The 23,440-nt window shown below is 44.5% G+C and overlaps 1 protein-coding gene across 11 annotated transcripts in view; it reads left to right on the top strand.

The window, feature by feature from the left end:
* Positions 1–1,234: 1,234 nt before the first annotated feature.
* Positions 1,235–23,440, top strand: part of PCNX2 (pecanex 2) — a 248,572-nt gene continuing 226,366 nt past the window's right edge. For 6 of the 11 annotated variants that reach the window (XR_008316831.1, XM_053299128.1, XM_053299167.1 and 3 more), the window contains exons 1-5: positions 5,487–5,806; positions 10,548–10,747; positions 11,088–11,205; positions 18,652–18,688; positions 19,972–21,252. Coding sequence is in view for 10 of the 11 variants with exons in the window: in XM_053299128.1 (XP_053155103.1) it covers positions 5,654–5,806; positions 10,548–10,747; positions 11,088–11,205; positions 18,652–18,688; positions 19,972–21,252 (1,789 nt within the window). In the remaining variant the exon portion in view is untranslated. Of the gene's footprint in view, positions 1,809–5,486; positions 5,807–6,771; positions 7,048–10,547; positions 10,748–11,087; positions 11,206–18,651; positions 18,752–19,971; positions 21,253–23,440 lie in introns of those variants that run through there. The other 5 variants (XM_053299148.1, XM_053299155.1, XM_053299138.1 and 2 more) reach the window with 5 other exon arrangements.

Below are 23,440 nucleotides of genomic sequence, written 5' to 3'. Positions count from 1 at the left end.
GACAGACTAGTGCCAGGATGAAGGAAAGAATTATTGTGCAGATGAAGAACTAACTAAGGAGCCCCTGGTGGCGCAGTGGTAAAACTGCCGCCCTGTAACCAGAAGGTTACAAGTTTGATCCTGACCAGGGGCTCAAGGTTGACTCAGCCTTCCATCCTTCTGAGGTCGGTAAAATGAGTACCCAGAATGTTGGGGGCAATATGCTAAATCATTGTAAACCGCTTAGAGAGCTCCGGCTATAAAGCGGTATATAAATGTAATTGCTATTGCTATTGCTAACAAAGCAAGGCAAGAAGGTGTCTTACACTATTTTCAAAATATTGGACTATTTTCAAAAATTACAATATCAACAAAGAATCCAAATACTGTATGTTAATGCATTAATATGATACTGAGAATAAAACTATATAATTGAACATTATCTTAACTACATAAGTTATAATTGGTCAAAATTAATAAAAAATATGTTCTTAAAGAACCTTGATTGCCATGATTGAAGTGTTGCATTTTAATTGAAGATAGTTTTCAGTTATATCATTTTATTCTCAGTATCATATTAATGCATTAACATACAGTATTTTGATTCTCTGTTGATATTGTGATATTACTGAATCCACTTAAGGTTTTGTGCTTTGTTTTCTTGTTTTTAAAAATGAAGCATACACTAAGGCAAAAAGTGAAATAACACACATTATTCATATTTTACAGTATTAGTATATAAGGAACAATGGTAATGATCCTGTGATATAAACACACAACAGCAAAAGTTGATTTTTCTATGATCTTACTTCCAAAATTATAGGAGGTACACAGACAAGTTCTCACATTCCTCCCCCTAGTGGATATTTTCTAAACACAAACCGTACTCATCCTGGCATTGCAATTCTTTCCTCTAAAAATAATTCTATTAGCACCAGAACGTTCAAATTTAAGACATTAACTGGTGAGTGGGTCAAGATACATAGGAACAAAATGCTAATCAGGTGGCAGGAAAGTGCGAATAAAATCGGGTAGAAAGAAATTCCACAACAGTAGCCTTCTTAATGTGTTGCAGCCAAAGTCTTGTGTCACCCTAAAGACTAAAATCTATATATTTAATCCCCGTAGATGTGCCTCTGTGGGGATGCGTCCCGGCAACCCAGCGGATTGGCTGGGCAGAGCAGGCTCTCCGGATTGGCTGGCCAACAGTCGGCAGCCACCACTCACGAGGTTGCCGCTGGGGGAAGCACGCGGCTGTCGTGGGCCGTTGGGGGAAGTGGGTGGCAGGCGGTGGCGCGCTTGGGTTAGGCGCCAAGGCCAGAGGCGTAACTACGGGTAGGGCAGGCAGGGCACGTGCCCTGGGCGCCACTTGGGGAAGGGACGTCCAAAAGTGCCATGACCCCGCCCCCACCGCCACCAAATTTATTTTTCAGTCAGCTGCAGCAGCGCCCCCCCCCCGCGAGCTCTTGACTCTGGCTGGCCTCGGTGCTTCGCTGGCCAGGAGTTCACCCCACCCACACCCAATTCATTTTTCAGGCAGCCGCGGCGCCACCATGGCGCCCCCCCCAGCTCCGGCTGGCCTGGCTTGGGTGCTCTTCGCTTCAGGCGGCATTTTTGGCCGCACGATTACCTCCTCCTGAGTCCTGGTACTCCCGCCCCCCACTCACACGCATGCGCGAGTTGATCTGATGAGAGCGAGGAGGAGTGCTGTGTAGCTTGCTGCTGCTGGCTGTGGCTCTCGAGACCCGTCGCCGCCACGTGTGAGGAGAGGAAGGAAGAGGATCACCACCACCACCATCATCAATAAAGTGTTCACAGCGGAGGATCAGGTGTGTGTGTGTTTTTTAAAAAAATATTATTATTACAATTAATGTATTCTTTAAAATACTGGAACGTGGTTGGCTTGCTTTGAGGTTCGCTGGGCTGGCTTCTTTGCTGGGGCCGGGGGTGTTTCAGGGTGGCGGCGGGAGGGTGGCGAGGGGAGGCTGGGCTGGAGTGGAGGGTGGGGGGCGGGCAAAATCCCACTGCATGGTGGTGGCGGCGGATCCCAGAGCGATGCCGAGGCCTGCCGTCTGGCCCGGCATCGCTTCCCAACTGTGATGGCTGTGGGGCGGCTGGGGTGGGGTGGGGTGAGCAAGATCCTTCCACCCCGGCGGCAGTGGGTGGCGAATATATCACTGTAGCGACGCCGAGACCTGCCCTTTGGCCCGGCGTCGCTGTTCTGTGATGGCTGTGGGGCGCGCCCGCCTGGGGGTGGTGAACAAGGTCCTTCCACCCCGGCCGCGGGCGGCGGATAGGCCTGCCATCTGGCCTGGCGAGCTGCTCTGTGGGGTGCGGGCGGGGGCAGAGAAACAATTAGCAGCTTCTCCGAGCAGGGTGGCGGCGGCGGGCCTGGCGGTGACCTCCCCACACACATCGCACGCCTATAGGGAAAGCCTCTTGCCCTCTCCAGCTGCTGGTCGGGACTCGGGGGAGCCTTTTAGAGGCGCGCAGGCACAGCAGGAGGAGAGAGAGGGTCTTCTCCTTCTCTCGGCTTCAGTGCCCCGCCCCTCTCCTGCTCCTCGTTGTTTCTCTGTCTCCAAGGACAGGAAAGTAAAGCAGGAGAAGTTGTTGTTTGGGGGTCTAGAGGTTGGTTGGGAGGGTGGGGGAGAGATCTTCCCCCCTGCTCAGAGAAGCTGCTCTTGTTTCTCTGGGACAGCCTCTCGCCCTCTCCAGCTGTTGGTCGGGGGGGCTTCTAGAGGCGTGTGCAGCGGGTGCAGCAGGAGGAAAGAGAGAAGATCTTCTCCTCTCGGCTGCAGAGTAGACTCATGTACTGCTGCAGAGCCAGAGAGCTGAAGTCTGTGTTTCATAATTGTGGAAGCAGGGTAGGAATCGCACTTCATCTTCTGTGTCTCTCGCTGGCTTCTGGGTGAACTTTGCTTCAGAAAACTTGCTTGGATTAAAAGTGGCCCTTTTCTTTCCCTCTTTGAACAAATTCCAGTTCTCCTCCTGAGGTTTGCCCTTGATGTATGCAATTAAAGCAACATGCTTCCCTTACTTTGAAATGCCTTGCCATCTAGAAAGGGTGTCAGGCAGCCGTTTTGTTGGTGTTTTTTCTTTTTCTTTTTCTTTTTCCAAATAGAATTGAGAAGAATATGCAGGCACAAAATTGTTGCAGAGTCACCATTCTTGTGATAAAGAATTTTGTGGTAATATTCTTCTTAAGTAAAGGTTGTGGTAAATTATTAGGTAAATAATTGTGGTTATTAGGTAAACCCAAGGTCTGTTCTGTAAATTTAAAAAATAAATGGCTGCAGGGAATTGGTATGCAGCCCTTGTGTAGACTGACTAATTTACCACAATCTTTACTTAAGAAGAATTTTGCCACAAAATTCTTTATCACAAGATTAAAGACTTCACTGTACACATTAGCAGGGTTGTTTGTGAGTTTTTTGTAGGAGAGGAGATCTCAAGTATTGCTATAATAAGTCTTATTTTCCCTTCTGTGGGCTGTACACCATGTTTCATCATCCTAAGTAATGCAGCACCAGTGATGATTTAAAAAAGAAGAAGAAGCATGTTCCTCACATTCTGTATCAGGCATAATTTAATTCTGTTTCTTTTGGGAAATATATGCTGCCTGTTGGGTTCTTTGAAAGCTTGATATGAAGTGTATCAGAATCAATTATGAAACAAACCAAATATCATTGATTTGCATGTATGGTTACTAGCAATGTGCTGTGGAAAATATGTGAGAAATACTACTTGAAAGTACATATTAATATTAGCTAATGTTCCATATTTTTTATTCTATCTTATTTTTTTTAACATTTATATCCTGCTCTTCCAAGGAGCCCATCATGATTGACTCTTCATGTCAATCATATTTTTGTTTTTATGCTGTTTTCTTTTTAGCTTAACTTAAAATAAAGAAGCAAAAAGGAATGCCTTGAGTAATCTTTGAAATTAGTATAATTTATATTAAGCATGTCTAATTCTGTATAAGTAGGGGCTTTGTTGTTTTTGTTAAAATTTTGAAAAAAATTATCTTCTACATTGCAAGTTGGAGAATGGATTGATTTGCTTAACTTAAACATCAGAATGTAAATGTTGACTGTGGAAAGGGCTTCTCTCACTCTTATTAATAATCTATACCAGTCTAGTTTTAGTGCCCTGTGCCTATGCTGATCAAATAATAATATGTAGGGGAGTGGTACTAAGCATCAACAATACAAAATCAATACCACTAAATGAACAAGTGTGAACTTGCAAAAAATACTCAGTTTGCTATTCTGAAGTAAGTTTCTATCTCATGGCTTAAAGACAAGTCACCTGTCTCTAAGCCGTGACAGTCCATTAACATGCATAGGTGAATATTAAGGATTCTAATACCCTTGTCTTGAATAGCTTTCTGAAAGATGCATTTCAGATGTTGGGGGGGGGGCACTTTCAGTGCTTGCCCTAGACGCCGTTTTCCCTAGTTACGCCTCTGGCCAAGGCAGCTAGGCACTTTGGGAAGTGGGCGGCTGGTGTCAGGTCGCTTGGGCAAGGCGGCTGCAAATGGACAGCGGCAGCAAGGAGCCAGAAAACAGCTGAGGGTGGGCTGCTTGGGCAGTTTGGCGGAGAATAAAGCAAGCGGAGTGGGCAAGCAGTAAGGAGTTATGCAGTGGGGAGTGAGAGTCATAGCTTGCAAACAAGAGCGAGAGCGGCAATTGCCCACTTCAGGAAGGGCCTCAAGACACAGGTGGCGGAAAGGAAAACAGTGAGGGGTGGCGGGGGGCAAAGCTTGGGAATGCAAGATCTCACACCAAAAACTGGGACTTAGAGACTTTGAGGGCTAATAGCTGCAAGACTCTCCCCTCCAAAAAACAACAACAAACAGTGAGGTCCAACAGCTGCCAGAATCCCCTCCCCTACAAAAAAGGGAGTGGGGGCTGTGAGGGCCAACAGCAGCCACTCTGCCCACACACACAAAAAGGAGAGATGGAGACTCTCTGACAGATACCCCTTCCCTTTAAAAAAAAGGGAGGGGGGACTGCAAGGGCTAATAGCAGCCAGTTTGCCCACCAAAATAAAAATGATAAAAACCTTGAGACTACGAGGGCCAACAGCAGCCAGACTCTCCTCCCCGCCCCTCAAAAAAAAGGCCACTGAAAAGGCCGGCTGCCAGAATCCCCTCCCCTACAAAACAGAAAAGGGGGGGACTGTGAGAGCCAACAGCAGCCACTCTGCCCACACACACAAAAAGGAGAGATGGAGAGAGAGTGAGGGAGCGTGGGATAACAACCAAACAAATTCTCACAACAAAACTCTAAAAAGTAAGTAAACTACCGCACAGATGCTCTGTGCGGGTTCAGCTAGTATTTATTTATTTTGCGGACTAAAGTCCGCATCCCTCATGGAGAATCCTCCAGCGCCTCTATGCGTGGCAGGAGAGCGCACCGGGAAGGAACTTCACCGAGGCGGAGCTGAGCAAGGCCCCGCCTCCCCACCCCCCATCCTTGCGGTCGCAAGAGAGACAGCTGGAATACTGGCTGACCCGATGCATGATGGGAAAATCCTTCTAGCATCCGGCATGGAGGTCCTGGCGTCCGGCGCCAAGAAGCATCTTAGCGGCTGTAACTGCAGGAGCTTCTGCCGGAAGCAACGGCTGGGAGAGTGAGCAAGAAGCGCCGACTGCAGTGGGTGGCGAGCGATGGTGTCTCAAGCGGTGCAACTGCTCCGGCAGGGAGTATGGGCAGCTCTGACTGGAGGCTGGTACCATGACCCGGAGCAAAGCAAATTCACTAACAGCTGCCATCTCTATATGTGGCTTTTCTTGTTGCTGCTGCCCATGGCGCTGCACCTGGTGAGCTCAAACTCGGCTGCTCATGGGAGAGATCAAGCCGAGGCGGGGAGGGAGACGGGGCAGGAAAGGGTGCCTCTGTAGGCCTCTGTTTTGATGAAGCGGGCACACATCGCCCCCTTTCCTCCAGGCCCAAGATGTGGGCGTCTTTGGCAAAACGTTGAGGCCCATGGGCAGGAATCGAAAGAAGCGAAATTGGTCACAGAAGGAAGGGAAAGAATGGTGTGGAAAGGAAGAGCTGTCGAGGAAGGACAAAAGGGTGTCGCCTGACAGCACTGTGATCTGTATTTTTCTCACGGCAGCTGCTGGCAATAATCTTCTATATATTTAATTCCCGTAGACGTGCCTCTGTGGGGATGCGTCTACAGTCGGCAGCCACCACTCACGAGGTTGCCGCTGGGGGAAGTGCGCTGCTGTCGTGGGCCGTTGGGGGAAGTGCGCGGCTGTTGGTGGGCCGTTGCGGGAAGTGGGTGGCAGGCAGTGGCGTGCTTGGGTTAGGCGCCAAAGCAGCTAGGCACTTTGGGAAGTGGGCGGCTGGTGGCAGGTCACTTGGGGAAGGCGCGGGGGCAAGGCGGCTGCAAATGGACAGCGGCGGCAAGGAGCCAGAAAACAGCTGAGGGTGGGCTGCTTGGGCAAGTTTGGCGGGGAATAAAGCAAGCGGAGTGGGCAAGCAGTAAGGAGTTATGCAGTGGGGAGTGAGAGTCATAGCTTGCAAACGAGAGTGAGAGCGGCAATTGCCCACTTCAGGAAGGGCCTCAAGACACAGGTGGCAGTTGGGCAGACGAGGGTGGCAAGGCGCGAGACAGGAGGCAACAGTTATTTTGCAGTTGGTTGCCCACTGTACCTGACGCAAGAGAGATGGAGACTGATGGACAGATGGATGTGCTTTCAGAGTGCACAAAGCAGAACGGGGTATAAAAACGGGGCAGGAGAACAGGCGGAGCAGGAAACAGTGAGGGGCGGCGGGGGGCGGGGGCAAAGCTTGGGAATGCAAGATCTCACACCAAAAACTGGGACTTAGAGACTCTGAGGGCTAATAGCTGCAAGACTCTCCCCTCCAAAAAACAACAACAAACAGTGAGGTCCAACGGCTGCCAGAATCCCCTCCCCTACAAAAAAGGGAGGGTGGACTGTGAGGGCCAACAGCAGCCACTCTGCCCACACACAAAAAAAGGAGAGATGGAGAGAGAGTGAGGGAGCGTGGGATAACAACCAAACAAATTCTCATAACAAAACTCTAAAAAGTAAGTAAACTACCGCACAGATGCTCTGTGCGGGTTCAGCTAGTTCATTTGTATTTTATCCACCTTTATTATTATGGGACATGGTCTCCAAGCATGGGTGTAGGGGGAGAGGGGGCACAGTTGCCCCCTCCCTGGATTCAGAAGTGGATCTAGGTAATTTTGGAGCCTGGACCTAAAGGCCTTTGGAGCTCCCCCACTCCCCGCCCCACTGCAAGTCAAACATCATTTTTTAACAAGTAGGCTCTTGAGGGCACAAACCACACCAGCCAGAACAGACTAAAGAGGATTTGGGGGCCCCTGGGGTGTGTGGAGGCCCTGGACTTTGGCCCCAAAATCTAGGGGTAAGAGCATCTCTGCCTGGACTGAGTCACTGAATTCCCTGGATTGAGCCGTTGAATTTAATGGGACATACTCTCAGGGAGGGGGATTGCTGGCTTTGCCTGCGCACCCCCTCCTGAAAAGATTCTGTGGACAACCTTGTTTCTGAGTACATTCAGGTTCTATTGTTCCTCCAAGACTAAAATCCACAGTATATCTTCTTAGAGTAAGTTCCATTAATATCATTTGAACTTACTTTCAATTAAAGAAGATTAGGACTGAGCTATAAGATTTGTAATAAGTTTACAATGGAAAAAATAGATCAAAACAGCTCTAAGTAAATCAAATTGTATGGATAATGGAGCTTCACTTGATTGTCTCATAGTACATCTAATTCTGGACCCTGTGTTCTCCCTACGCAATAACATTTCAGGAATCAAATACATATATGTTTTCTTCCTAAAATACAGCTGGAGCAAATTGTTCCACAGGCAATGGGCACATTTCAGAGAAGGTTAAGGGTGTTCAGTTTCAGTCGTATCCACATTTACTGGTGCATAAGTCCTATTAAATGTAGTGGGAACTTGTTTCCAAGTAAATATGCAGTAACTCAGGCTTTTAACCCCCCCCCCACTTTATCTTGATTTTTAGTTTCTTCCTCCCACCCCCTTAAATTTATATATAACACTTCAATGATAAAATTATCGCAGAGTTTACAGGTTAAAAACAATAACAACATAATTCATCTAAGACAAAAGAGTAAGAGATAGGAGCAGCATTAAAACTATCGTGACAATTATGAGATTGAAAAGATTAGGAAAATGAAAAGGTCTTCTGACATCAATAGTTTGATGCTAATTGAGCAATGTTGCAAAAGTATATAATGTTATTTATCTAAATAACTGATAAATGTTGTGAAGTTCCTTCTATTCATCTGATTTATCACATGTATAGTGCTTTCTTTCTGGTAGTTCTGAGTAAAGCACTCATTTTAATTCTTTGGGGTTAATTTTACCAAAGTGTAGAAGGGAAAGATTGACATCCTACTGTTTCAGGATCTTAAAAAGAGAAAACTCTTTGAAATAAAATTAACTTGTCTCGGTTCTTTTAGGGAGGTTTTTGGTCAGTTTCTGAATTTATTTTACTTTACAGACAACATATGGCATAATTTAGTCAAAGTTCAGTACTTATAGGTTCTAGTTATTTCAGTGGGAGATTTCTCTTCTTGAATAGCAAGATTAAAAAATGCTTCATTTTGACTGGATCGTACCTGTAGTTTGTATAGGCTGTTGAACTAGTCTGGCCATTGATTAAACTATATTAGACTTGATTTTGGACTAGTTTTAAACATTTATTGATTAAAAATAAATATCACAGTAGGCCAACCCAGGTGATATTTTTACTGAAAATAACAGCTCCCCTTAAATTGTACAGATAACGTGTAAAATATTTTCAGACATATGCAGTTTAAGAGATGCACAAAGGCACTTCTGTAAAAACGCCGTTGCTATTGAATATCCCCTTCACATATTTAAGTCAAATTATCCATTTAATATTTATGATTCTTGTCAAGAGATTTTCAGGAATAGCATAATGCTGTGTACATGCTGCTGTACCTTGGAACCACAGAATCCAGTGCAGAAGTCTGGGGGCACATGACATTCATAATGCATTTCTGTATGTAGTCTTTCCTTATCCTGGCTTCTGAATATCTGATGAAATCAACTGACCTGTAGATTTGTCATTTGCAGATGTATTTATTTTCACGTATTTAAAAATATATATGTTACCTTACCATTTAAAAAAAACCATGGCAGTACACACACACACACACCAAGAAACAATAAAACCATCATAAAACTCTGGCAGCACAACATAATTAAGCAAATTTACAGGCAAGAAACATCAGACTTCTGGAACAAGCATCAACTGTCTGTTCCCTTGAAGGCTGGAGAGAAAAGAATAGTTTTTTACCAGCCACTAAAACTTAAAAGGAAAGAAGCTAGGTGCATTTCTCTAGGGAGATATTTCCAAAGCCTAGGCACCACATAAATGAAGACCTTGTCTTGTGTAACCACCCCACTGTATCTCAGATGTGAGGGAGACATGGGTCAAGGCCTCCAAAGATGAGAGTGACTGTGGAGTCTCATATTGTAAATTGTTTGTTTATTGGCCTGTTTACCAGAATGAATGTTATATACCTGTCTGGAGGCCTTTTTCGTGTCCTCCAAACAGGTTCGAACGACTGGCGGTTTGGCTGGTTCGAAGACGGGGGAGGGTTCTCTTACACCTCCTGCTATGTTTCCCCTGCCAGCGCTACACTTTAAATGTGTAGCCCTTCCTGATGCCCCATTGCCCTGTCTGACCGGAAGTGACAGGAAGTACCCTATGCACGTGTGCATGCCAGGAGTGCTCATGCACACGTTGGGCACGTGCCCACCCGACGTGCGCACGGCCGTCGGATACTTCCTGTCATTTCCGGTCTGACGAGGTAACAGGGAGGTAGGCTTCTGCCCTGCCGGACCCTTTTAAAGCGTAGCGCTGGTGGGGGAAATGTGGGGGGAAAGGTAAGAGCGCCCTCCCCCACCCTTAAAGGTATCCCCTCTGTCTTCAAGCTGCCTCGCCCTGGTTCTGTGCACATCCCTACATTATACCCAAATTTGACATCATTTTGTGCTCCTGGCATATCTAAGATGGTAGTTATTCACCCTTGTCTTTCGTTATAACTGCACAGGGAGATTCTGTGCCAGTGCTTTATTGGTGACAGTAGTGAGTTCCTCTTCACTTAAACTCTTTTAGCAGAATAGCACAGGAGCTTAAGCACATTAAGGCTTGTTAAACTAAAACAACTGTTTGTAACTCCAGTACTACCATTTGCGGTTGTTTACTGCTTTTTATTTCTTAACTATTTGTTTTAGATATACATTACCAACCATTCCACCTCTGCATCAGACTATAGAGTAGATCAAAGAAGAATTTTGACCCTCTTTACAAGAGATAGCCACGTTGATCTGTCATGTTAGTGTAGGAAGCTGGTAAATCCTGTTTTAAAGTAGTGATACTACAGAAGCTCAGAACTGGGGAATATGGACTTCCCAAGTTTGGAACTTCCACGCTAATTAATTTAAAACTGTCAAGTAAACAATTAAAATGTCAATTATCTTTACTGTTCTCATTTTTAGGCATTCCCTCCCAATACCATTACAGCTTTCATCTACTGTAGTTCTGTGACTTTGTTTTTCGCAATCATCAAGATGGTCAGTTATCGCCTGCATCTTATGTTTGATAACGGAGAAGTTATTCAACAAAAAGTCTCTTGGAGAGAAGGAAAGCAAAACAGAGAATTTAAAAGAGATAATGCAATTCGACATATAAATCTTAGGTAAGTCCTCCCCCCGCCCCGCCCCGCCCCTTGTGAAATATTATTGCTGGTGTTATCTGATCCAGTTAGGAGAGATGCATGCATGGAAGCAGACTTTGGCATGCATGGTACTTATTGGATGAGAAAACACGTGAAGAAATAAGCATGCACAAGTATGCATGTGTGGTTTGTCTTTTTGCCAGAAAAATGGTTAATGGTGTGGAGGAGGGGGCCGGGGGAACAGACAGCTCACCGGTGAGGCAGCCCATATTCTGATAGGACTATGCATATGTGCATTTCATCATGACCAATAATAGCCATTGTAACCATAACTAGCTTCCTTATTCTTTATTTCAAATAGCAACAATGTAGGGGACAATGGTGTTATTGAAGAGATCAAGCGTAATGGTTCCACGCCAACCATCCACAGTAGTGTAAAAGTGCAGGCTATACTCTCTCATCATTCTTCAGGAGTACTGGTTAGTAAGCCTTTTTCTGGAATGATGTTCTCATGCTGTGTACTACTCCACATATGTTTCTGGATTCTGTCCAAACTACAAAAGTTCAGTGAGATTTATTATATGCTGTGTATCGCTTATACATAATTATAACTTTGCATGCTTTGTAACTGATTGATAGATGTCACTTTGGGATCTTAACCCTCACTATACTCACCTATCTTCTGCTTTGTCTCAAACGCACATATATCTGTGGTGATTATAAAGCAAGACAGAAGACATAGTGTTGGCATGTTATGTACTGCACACTTCAAAGTTATGCTTTTTAAAATTGATAACAGCTATGTTGTTGACATGTATAAAGGTCTGCTTATACCTGTAAGTGACATTTATCATAAGTCATATGTGGAGGATAATAGTTGCCATTAAGCTATTCTTTGTTCGTAGAAGTACTTAAAAATGGGTAATTTTTAATTACTCTAATCTCGCGTTAGGATGTCTGACGAGTGCAACAATTTTTGCCAATCCTCCCCTCTGCTCTTCCTGATGTCCCCCAAATATATATCATCAAGGGCTGGGGGACACTTGGAGTTAGAAGAGGGAAGGGAGGATGGGGAAGATTTGCAGACATTGTTGTGCGCATGAAATGTTTTAACAGCTGGGCAGTGCTAGTCTGGATGCTGCCCGCTATATACTCAAGTTAAAAATATTCATGCATTAATGCAGTTCTAACTTCCATAAGCATTAATTGGGGTAATAATAATAAAAAAATTTAAAATAAAAATAATGGTGCATAGCTATTAAAGAGAATCATGGCTGCCCAAATGAGGTTTCCAGTTGAATAAATGATTTAAATCTGTGGCTGATGTCCTGCAATGCAGCAATACCAGCGCTTCATGAGAAGTGCTGGTTCTTCCTAATGCAAGACTGCTCAATCAATCAATCATCTTTATTACGGTCAAAGACCAGCACAGGATATAATACAGATACAATGAAATAAAAATCATTAAAATTATTATAAACCAGATAGATACACCTATAATGCTGTGAATCCATAGCTATAATTAGTCTATAAAATTATGATTATGATTAGTGGAATACAACTCTAAATAAATAAAACAAGGGTAAATATACAACTACCTTTAAAAGTAGGGCATCTAAAAATATAAAATAGTTAAGATAACATATAAAAGCTAACATGTGAAGCAGAGGAACAAATTAAAATTAAACTATCAGGTAAAATGATCAGTAGTTAAATATCTGCTGCAAGAGGTATTGACTGGCAATCAGGACTGCCAGTCAATACCCCTTCAACACTGCTGTTTGCTCAGGGTAAGGATGATTTTTGCTGATCTTCCCTGTCTTGGAAGTGCTCCCTACAACCTGGAGGTAGATCCTTGAGAGCAGAAACCCACTTCCGGGTTGCAGGGAGCACTTCTGGGGGCAAGTGAGATAGTCTGGAACCACCACCAGCACAGACACTTCCTTAATGTGGATGTCTGCCAGTGACTTGAGTGCTTTTTACAAGACTGGATCTGGTACCCTGAAGCACATGATTAAAATCAGGGTGGTTGGACATCTAGGAATATCAAGTTTTTGTTTTTGCTTTTTTAAAAAAATCTTAATTTTGCTTTTAAGTATGTGTTTGCCAGTTGTTACTGTAAACAGATGACTGCCACCAAAATCAGAAACCTTGATGTGATGTCATTGTGCTGCAAGGTTCCCTGCCTTGCAAATGACGGTAAATGGAGTGCAAAAGGGTGTGAAATTCATCGTGTATTGGTTTCATATTGCACAATGTGCTTTAATGCATATTATCAGGAAAGGAAATTTGGGGCTGTTTTCTTGGTAGCAGCCAAAAAGCTATAACCCCTGCTAACCTGGCAAAGAGGCACCTTTTAATGTGGTGATTATCTTTATTTAGCAGGGGGAGAGTAACTGGCCCTATCCACCCTCAGCACAGTACCTCCAGTGACTGTTGCTGGTATCTACCTTATGTTTATTTTTAGATTGTGAGCCCTTTGGGGACAGGGATCCATCTTATTTATGTATTATTTCTCTGTGTAAACTGCCCTGAGCCATTTTTGGAAGGGCGGTATAGAAATTGAATAAATAAATTATAATATAACAATGCATGGTCCTGGACACAGCTGTAGATATACATTTGAAAATATGAATGCAAAAAACATGATAAAGGTTGATTATTATTATTTAAATACAAGTGAATTTTGGCCCGTTGAATAACGGGGGCTAGTAACGGCGCTCCTGGCCCCCCGCCGCCATTCCCCCTCCCTCTGCCGTTCCCCCCCCCACCTTTAAGGGCCAAATCGGCCCAGGCACTTGCCCCCGCCAGGCCGGGGAGACGGAGACCGGGGGCGGAGCGGAGGCCATGTAACTTTAAAAAAAAAATTTACTCCCGCGGCCGCCGGCCGCCCACCCTCCCTCCCAGCTGCCGAGTCCCCCTTACCCTGGCCGACTGCTGTCCGCCGAAGACAGCCCTTAATTTAAGAGGCAGAGAGGAGCTCGCAAGCAGAGCTCCTCTCTGTGCAAAGCCTCTTACCGAACTACCGCTTTGGGCACAAGGGACGCAAGTGCCCAAAGCGGCAGTTCGGTAAGAGGCTTTGCACAGAGAGGAGCTCTGCTTGCAAGCTCCTCTCTGCCTCTTAAATTAAGGGCTGTCTTCGGCGGACAGCAGTCGGCCAGGGTAAGGGGGACTCGGCAGCTGGGAGGGAGGGTGGGCGGTCGGCGGCGGCGGCGGGAGTAAATTTTTTTTTAAGGTTACATGGCCTCCGCTCCGCCCCCGGCCTCCATCTATTTTGGCCGAGGCGGCGGCTCTGCCGCCGCCTCGGTCACTTTCCCGCCGCCTCCTCTCCGGCTTCTTCGGGGCAGCCGCTTCTGGCCGCCCAAGATGGCTGCCGGGTGCCGGCGAGCGTGTCTCCCTTGCCCTGTTCTGGGCCTGCGCTTCGCGCAGGCGCAGAACAGGGCAGGGAGGCACGGACACACGCTTGGTGTCCGTCCACGGACGGACACCAAGCGTTTTATTAGAGAGGAAGAGGCAGATTGGAAGATTCAGTAGTGTGTCCCTGATCTTAACTTCTTGTCCAAGGTGTGATCTGTGTCAGATACTGTTAGGCAGTGGGTGGAGAACAAGGGGGCATTTGTACTGAGTCTTAGAGGTATGTTCCCTTGGTCACAGAAAAGAATTGAGAAGCATCAGCATTGACACCTGTGTGTGTGCTTCAGAGCTAGTGGAATGTAGCAGTACAAACAAATTTAAGGGCTTCACATGCATGTGACAATTCTGGAGCACATATTTATTTATCAGATTTAAATACCGCCTGATATATGTATCTCTAAGTGTTGTACATAGTCCAAAATACAATATAAAAACAGAATAAAAACAATTGAAAAACAATTGAAATTTACAGAGTAAAGCAATTAAAGTTTAAAATTAGTTTTACTTAAAAGCCTGAGAAAACAGGTGTTTTCTTAAGGGTCTTTTAAAATGCACTCAGAGATGGAGAAGCTCTTATTTTGACAGGGCATTCCAAAGCCCTGGAACAACCACAGAAAAGGCCTGATCCCGAGTCGCCACCAGACGAACCAGCGGCAACCATAACCAGACCTCTCCAGATGATCTTAAAAGGTGGGAGGGTTCATGACAGAGGTGCTCTCTTAAATACCCTGGACCCAAGCCATTACGGGCTTTATAGGTAATAACCAGCACTTTGTATTTCACTCAGAAACTTATCAGCAGCAAGTGAAGTTCTCTTGAAATCGGTGTTTTACAGTCCCTTCGGGTTGTCTCAGAGACCAGTCTGGGGGCCACATTCTGTACCAGCTGTAGTTTCCGGACTATGTGCAAAGGCAGTGCCACGTAGAGTGAATTAGAGTAGTCAAGCCTGGAGGTTACCAGCATATGTACCACTGTTTTAATGGCATTTACCTCCAGAAATGAGTGTAGCTGATGTATCGGCTGAAGCTTATAAAAGACGCTCCTGGCCACAGCCTCAACCTGAGAAACCAGAAATAGTTTTGGATTCACGAGCACTCCCAAGCTATGTACTTGTTCTTTCTGGGGGAGTGTAAGCTCATCCAGAACAGACAGATCTAAACCATATCTCAGGTCTTGACACCCCTCACCACCACAATCAGTACCTCTGTCTTATTTGGATTCAACTTCAGTTTGTTATCCCTCATCCAGCCCATCAGTGGTGCCTCTAATTTTTTTCACCTGTGTGCGGAATGAGTTTTGTTCTGGGCGGCAGTATCAAGGCAGTGTGTGCACACCTGGATTCAGAATGGTACCTTCCTGATTCAACCTTAGCGGGATCTAAAATTAACTGAGCGGACATCCAAAAACTTGTGAGTGCACGCACGTGCACACGCCTTAGAGGGAACAGTGCAGCCCATTACCGCCTCCAAGCAGGCATTTAAGGAAGTTGTGCCATTTCCTGATGGTTGATAGGGAGAAATAGATCTGGGGATCATCGGCATAGTGATAACACCCTGCTCCAAATCTCCTGATGATTTCTCCCAGTGGTTTCATTTAGAAGTTAAGGAGCATAGGAGACAGTATGGAGCCTTTTGGAACTCCATACAGCAAATCTCACTTTGCAGAACAGCTGTCTCCATGTGACACCATATGGAATCTATCTGAGAGGTAGGAACAGAACCAGTAAAACAGTGCTGCCCATTCCCACCTCCCTCAGGCTACCCAGAAAGATACCATGGATCAGCGGAGTCACACTTGCTCTGACAATACCTAACTGGAGATAATCCATCAGGCTGAGCAAGGCAGTCTCCATCTACTGTTGCTGGTGTCTATCTTATGTTTCGTTTCATTTCGTTTTAGAATGTGAGCCCTTTGGGGACAGGGAGCCATCTTTTTTTTTTCTTTTCCTCTTTGTAAACCGCCCTGAGCTATTTTTGGAAGGGCGATGTAGAAATCCAAATCATCATCATCATCATCATCATCATCATCATCAAATAGTCCACCCCAAAGCCAGTTTGAAACTCTGTTGCTAGATTTGGCTTTTTAAAAGCCAAATTTTGGGTTACGGCCCATTTGACTCACGAGTATACCCCTTAGGTTCTGGCCACACCCATCATGGGTCTAGATAATCAGTTTTCTCCGGGACTGTCTGGAGTTGAGAGCCTAGCAGCTTCTCAATTGCATTGCCCAAGCATGGGAGATTATATATGAGCCTATAGTTGCCTAACTCTGAGGGGTCCATGTAGGTTTTTTCAAGTATGGTCTAATGATAGCCTCCTTAAGACAAGGAGGCATCCTATCTGCCCCAAGTGAAGCATTTATGATGTCTACCAGACTGTTTCAGATCATCTGATTGTTAGATCAAATAAGCCAAGTTGGGCAAGGGTCAAGAGAACAGGTCGTAGGACACACAGTCCAAAGCAGCTTGTCCACATCCTAAGGAATTACAAGCTGAAAGTGATCCAGTCTGAACGCACAAGAGGAGTTGTTGGACACCTCCATAACAGACTTTGCCCTAACTGTAGCATCCAGTTTGGTGTGAATACAAGAGATTTGGTCCATGAAAAAATAATTAAAAGCATCAGAGCAGGTAACCGATGGTTCCAAATTTGGATTCACGTGGGAGAGGGCTCGCACTAGCCTTCTCACAACCCTAGTCAACTCTGCTGGATGTGAACCCTTCGGATACAATCTGGGCAGGAAAGAATTGCTTCTTTTTCTGCACGTATTGCCAGAGCATACATCTTCAAATGTACTCTTTCTTGTAATCTGCTGGATTCGAATAAAGTTTCTCCATTTGCACGCTATTCACCTACCTCGCCACGTCATATGGAGCTCTTATGCATGTAAGGGTTTCCTCATTAGGCTACAGCTGAAAGCAGCTCCAGTTACATTATCCTACTATGTATAGGTAGATGACCCCAGTACTAATGTAAACTGGAAGCAGCTTCAAAGAGGTATTCCGTGTGTACCTTGAAAGGTATGTAGAGCTTAATGTCTTGAGTCCAGGCTATTTAAGAGAGCGCCTCCTTTGTTATGAACCCTGCTGCCTTTTATGATCTTCTGGAGAGGTCTGGTTACGGTTGCTACCAGCTCGTCTGATGGCGACTCAGGACTGGACTTTCTCTGTGGCTTTCCCAGGGCTTTGGAATATGCTCCCTGCTGAAATTAGAGTGTCTCCTTCTCTGTTTTTTCAAGGAAGACCCTCAAGACTCTCCTGTTCTCACAAGCTTTTAATTAGAATTTATTTTAATAATTTTAATACTTTGTTTTATATTGTTTTTATTGTGTTTATGTATTTTAATTGTAATTTTTAATATTAAAATTTGTACACCACCTAGAGATGTACATATGAGGTGGTATAGAAATATGATTAATGATGATGATGATGATAGCACAAAGATATTTGAGAGAACAGCCACATTAATTCTTTTCCAGATTATATTTTAAATCTATATTATCCTTGTGATAGCTGAAACAAAATTATTTTTTGAGAATTGTAATATGAACAAAAATGTATAACCAAATCGTTATATCTGCACCTCACTCCACTACATGTGTGATCATGTAGCCTGTTTGCTATCTGTACAAGAAGCTGCATATTGGATTCCATCATTTTATCCTGCCATTATACTTTCTAACATTGATTTTACTGGGATGTGGGTTGTATTCACTATGATTTACTACTGTGAAATGCTTAAGATTAACTTCTGTAATTAGTATTTTACGGAGTATAAGACACACTTTTTTCCTTGAAAAATATCCCCCCCAATTCAGGTGCGTCTTATACTCCGATTCACAATAGGGTGGGGAGAAGTTGAAAGTTTAGGACTTGTCGGGAAAGAGAGGGGGAGGAGGAAGAAGAGGAGGAGGAAGGGTTCGGAAGGATTGGGGTGGGGGGTTCCATTAAGGGCGGGGGAGGGTTTACTTACCCCTCCCGTGCTTTCCCCACTCCGGCGCCGTATTTCCTTTACAAATCGGGCGGCAGGATACCTCCCTGCCGCCCGATTTCTAAAAGGAGCCCAGCGGGGAAGGGGGCGGCAGGGAGGTCCCTGCCGCCCCTTTTCCGCTGGGCTCCTTTTAGAAATTGGGCGGCAGGATACCTCCCTGCCGCCCCTTTCCCTGCTTGGCTGCAAAAGGCTTTAAGCCTGCAGGAGCCACCGGAGGCACAAGGTGAAGTAGGTCCCGGGTGGGTCCCGCTGGCGGCCGCGATGAACAATAACTAGCAGCAGCCGCTGCCGCCGCGGGTCACCAACATGGGCTCGCTGCTGCTGGCAGGAGGGAAAGGACAGAGCGGGGCTCAGTGGGCGGGCTTGGAGGGGAGATGGAAGTGAGAGGAGAAGGAAAGCTCGAAAACTCAAAAACTGGATGAACATTTAAGGTGCGTCTTATAGTCTGTAGTGTCTTATAGTCCGTAAAATACGGTACTAAAGGAAGCCTGTAGATAATCTTCTCCATATGCTTCATTTTAGGAGCTGCCAGCACATGAAACTATTGAAGATCTGAAAGGTACCTTATGAATCATAGCTGTTATTGTTACTAAGCTGTGCAAAGGAAACAGGACTTTTCAAAGTGTGTTCAACATATTTATAAATAAACTGTGTAATAAATATATATGATCTGTATTATCATTTCATTCAGATGAGAGATCACTTTAATTATCTCATTTAAGCTCACTTTTATTTTATCTCTCCAGCTCTGTTAAAACATCTCTATCTCTATAACTCCTCATCCCTCCTTAAGGAACCTGAATAGAGTCTCTCTTTTCTCTCTCTCTTGATTGTGAACCTCCCAAACAAGAATCTAGAGTTTTAATTCTCTAAATGCGTTGTGATCTCCTTGTCAGGCCTTCTTTTTCTGAGTTGTGTAAAGCAGTTCTATTCATGATTACACAAAGGTAGTCCCTCTGAGTTGGGTTCAGTGGGACATTACCTTGTATGCGTGCTTAGGATCACAGACTTAGTTACCTTCCCTCTTTAATTTACTACCACATTCATTCGCTCCTCCTTGGCCATCTCTGTCTGTCCCTTATATCTTCCGTGACCAGACTCTTACCCTCTGTCAGCTGGAGGGGAACCCATATGAACCAGTCCAGGTTTTGCAGGGCCTCCTCTTTTGCAGCTGCCCAGGTATTGCTTTGGCTGTTTTGACTGTTCCCTCCTGCTGGAGTGCCTTTCTAGTATCAGCTTGTTTGTGCAACATCAGCAGGGCTTCCCTGCCTGCCTTCCTGTTGCACTCCCTGGCTTTTCTCCAAAGGAAGGTCAGTTTGGTCTCCCCCTCCTCATCCAAGGAGCCCTGTCCCTGGCATATGAAACTGGCATATCGATAAGTATCTTCCGCTTTGCTGTTCAACTTTCTTAAGGTTTTCTTTCAATATGTTAGTCACTCTAGGTTCAGGCCTTGAGCGTTTCTTGTCCTGATAGTTTCTTCCATTGTTGTCCAAAGCTGCTTTTGAGACTTTTCTATTTGATATTATCCTAAATATTTTAAAGAATCTTTAATACTTTCTTTTAACTTTCTTTTAATACAAAGGGGAATAAGAATGCAAGGGTGTCCTTTTGTTTTCCTGTTGTCTATTTTTCTGTGTTTATAAATGAAATCTCAAGCATGTAATAGGTGCTGTCAAATGAAATTTAGGTGTGGTTATATACCACTGAAAGCAAAGGGACATAAATGTTTAACTGTCCATTGATTTTCATGGGGAATTTAATGGGGATTCTCTGAAGTGCTTAAAATGACAGCACTTCATATTTTATTTGGCAGAGTCTTACATTTGTGTCTGTTCTTATTAGGAGTTATGGTTTTGGAAGATCCGCCTGCCCCACCACTTTCATCTACCTCACCATGTGTCAAAGCAGATATTCTATCTGCTTCTATGGCACTTATGTCAAATTCTACTACATCAGCAATAGTGGCCAAGCCAAGTGCTATGGAGGCATTTATCAGTAGTGCAACCAGTGAAAAAGAAGAAAAAGTGCAGCCTTCTGGCCACAATGGGATAGAGGATATTCCTTTAGATAAAAGCGTGGTCAAAAAATTGCCAAATCTTTCTTTGTCCCAGTATGACATTTTAAAAACTGGTCTTTCCTTTGAGCCATGGGGCAGTGATAATTCAGTCATCATTTCGGAACATTTAAGCAATTCAAAATGTTTCAAGAGAGAGAAATTACTGGATTCATCAGCTCAAGACAACATAACCAGTAGTTGCCCACAGTGCCACACAGTGGCAGCCATGGGAAGTGATGGACCTGTGGAAAGTTTTTATGCTGATGACCTGAAGGTACACCTCGATGATTCAGAGAGTGAGGTGGCTGTTGCTTTTGTTGACAATTCCCTCTCTGGAGATCCACTTACACTACAAGAGCCCATTAAAATAGTTATCACTATGAGCAGTACTCAGAACTCAACCACTGATTTAGAAGGTTCACTCCATCTGAAGGTGTTGGGCACTGAAAAATCCAGCTCCAATCCAGACTCAGGTGTTGCTATGGCCAGTCAACACTGTAAACAAAATAATAATGAACAGATGAGAATCCCTGTCATCACTTTTGAGCTATCCGATGATAGTGGAGGCCATGCTTATCAAGAAGCAAGTGAGAGTTTAAGAACGCCAGAGAATTTAAATATTGATGCATCATCCAACCAGTGTTCTGGGTATGAATCTGGGGAACCAGACAATATTGCAAAGGAACATAATGATAATCCTACTGAAGTAAGTTCTAGTCCAGGAAATGCTTCTGATAACTTAGCAGCCACATCTTTACATCCAAAGGAAGGGCAACAGAATTTGGGCCTCCCCTCTTGTAAAACAGCTCATGAGAAGAGACATGCTCGTGTGCTCAGTGTGGACAGCGGAACAGATGTCTTTTTAAGTAAGAATTCTACAGAGACGGTCAGTGATAAAGAAAAACTTTTGCCAACTTCTAAATCTGACCTGGAAGCAAAAGAAGGACAGATACCAAATGAATCAAATTTCTTGGAATTTGTCTCACTGCTGGAATCCATTAATACCTCAAAGGCAACAGTATCTGATTGTAAACCAGAGACTGCAAAAGATATGGGGCAAGCAGGAGGTATGCTGCATGACTTCAGAATTATTCATTTCCTATGCATGTGACAGTCTCCAGGCACTTAACTGCAGTGATGTAGTCACAAATTCAGACATTCAGGTGGTCTCCATGACAGCCCCCATAGCCACACCTACTCTGACAGCCGTAGCCCATGGCCACACCCCTCACTTAGATACAATAATTTGGGGGATTCTGTTATAATCAGTCAAGGATCTTGTAGACTCTTGGGAATGTACGAGAATGAATGAAAGCGAATGACCACTGAAATGTACTGATTCCTTCCAAATGGTCATAGGAATGCATGGGATTTTCATATAGCTATTGGCCATTCAGAAATTCAGTGCATTCCAAATAAGTAAATATATATATATTTGAATGTAAAAGCTATTGTGAAATCCAATAAAATTTAAAATGCAAAAAGAAAAAAGAAAAAGAAAAGAAAAAGAAAGAAATTCAGTACATTCCATAGCCATTTGGAAGGAACCAGTGCATTTCAGTGGGCATTCCTTGTCATTCGTTTTAGGATGTCCTAACACTAGTCCATAAGACTTGCATGCTGACAGTCCCAGGTTCAATCCCTGGCAGCATCTTCAAGAAGGGCTGGGAAAGACTCTTGCCTGAAACCATGGAGAGCTGCTGTCAGACAGAGTAAATAATACTAAGCTAGATGGATCAAGGGTCTGACTCAGTAAACGACAGCTTCCTGTGCTCCTAAGACAGGGAGAATTGTAATAAACAGTTTAAATAGTAAGAGTGAAGCAGCACATCCATGTAGAAAGCCAAGGACTTTGTGTCCTGCTGAGACCTTGGAGGCAGAGGTGCACCTAGGTAATTTTGTAGCTTGGATCTAAAGGCTTTTGGAGGCCACCCACCCAACCACACAGTATTTTAAACACATTTTTAATGCAACCACACCATCCGGGACAGACTAAAAAGGATTTGGAGGCTCCCAGCCGGGTGTGGAGGCCCTGGACTTTGGCCTGAAAGTCCAGGGGTAAGAACGCCTCTGCCTGGAGGGTGGGAAGTATTGGGACTGCATCCCTCTCTGTCCCTGCAGCACGACACCACTGCTTAACTGTGTTAAGAGTGATTGCCAGTCAAGCCAAAACAGCTCCCCATATACCCAAATATGGAAGGAATAAACATAGCACATAGGATTATTTTTCTGTGGCCATTGTTGGAAGTACCAAATGCTGTTGCATGCAATTCAACATTAGCTACAAATCTCAATCTCTGAAAGTACACAACAAAAATGTTTGTGATGGACGTATGCTCTTTCAAAGGAAAACACTTCTCCCAAACTCAGACTTACCTACATTACTAATGAGCACATTCAGGCCAGGAAGAGGGCAGGACTGTATAGAAAACTACTGAGAGTGACTTCACTTCGTACAGTGAGATTGCCTTAGAGGTGACTCCAGTGTGGTGAGAGCAGAAATAACAAATGCCTTTGTGCTTCTTGTTCCTCTGCATATCTATTGAATTCAAACTGGAATGATTGAATCCCTTTCCTGTAGGAGATGTGCATGCTGTGCCTGCTGCAGATACTTGCACATCTCCTGAGCAGGAAGATGTGAGAATTGTATTTTAAACCTGGCTGAAATGCAGAGGAACAGGAAACACAAAGGCAGTTGAACTTCATGTTCCCTCCACATTGGTGTCATGTCTGAACCTGCTCTGATGGGAAGCTTGTCCAGGAGCTTTCCCAGAGAGCAGGCTTTACCGTGGCTTTTCTTCGAGGCTTTTCTGCAAGTTTGAAGTTGCCCCAAAAGACCTACCCCAAAAGAGGATTTTTTTACCCCAGAAATAAATCGAGCTACACTCTAATCTGTGATGAAAAGCCCGAATTGTGTGTGAAGTGCTCCCTGATAACTTGCAGGGACTTCAGGGTAAATTTGGAGGATATGTGAACACACGCCTCCATTCTGGAGGAGATGTGAACTAAAAGCTGGGTGTGAAAAAATTCCAGACGAGGACGAGTTACTCTTATTCAAGGGCACAGGAAGAGTTTGGGGCAATTTAAATGGTAGTGCCCTGAGTAGTTCATTTAAATTTCTGTTCTGCCAAGCCCCTGCTGATGTGAGGAAGGGGTAAGAAGAGAATGGAGGAGATTTATTGTGTGCATACTTATCTATAAAGTATTGGAGGATTTATCTATATAAGATAAATAATGGGATAATTTAGAGAAATA

The sequence above is a fragment of the Hemicordylus capensis genome, chromosome 1 (assembly GCF_027244095.1).
Source record: "Hemicordylus capensis ecotype Gifberg chromosome 1, rHemCap1.1.pri, whole genome shotgun sequence".
Classification (NCBI taxonomy): Eukaryota; Metazoa; Chordata; class Lepidosauria; order Squamata; family Cordylidae; genus Hemicordylus; species Hemicordylus capensis.
This window is presented reverse-complemented; position numbering and strand designations above follow the sequence as displayed.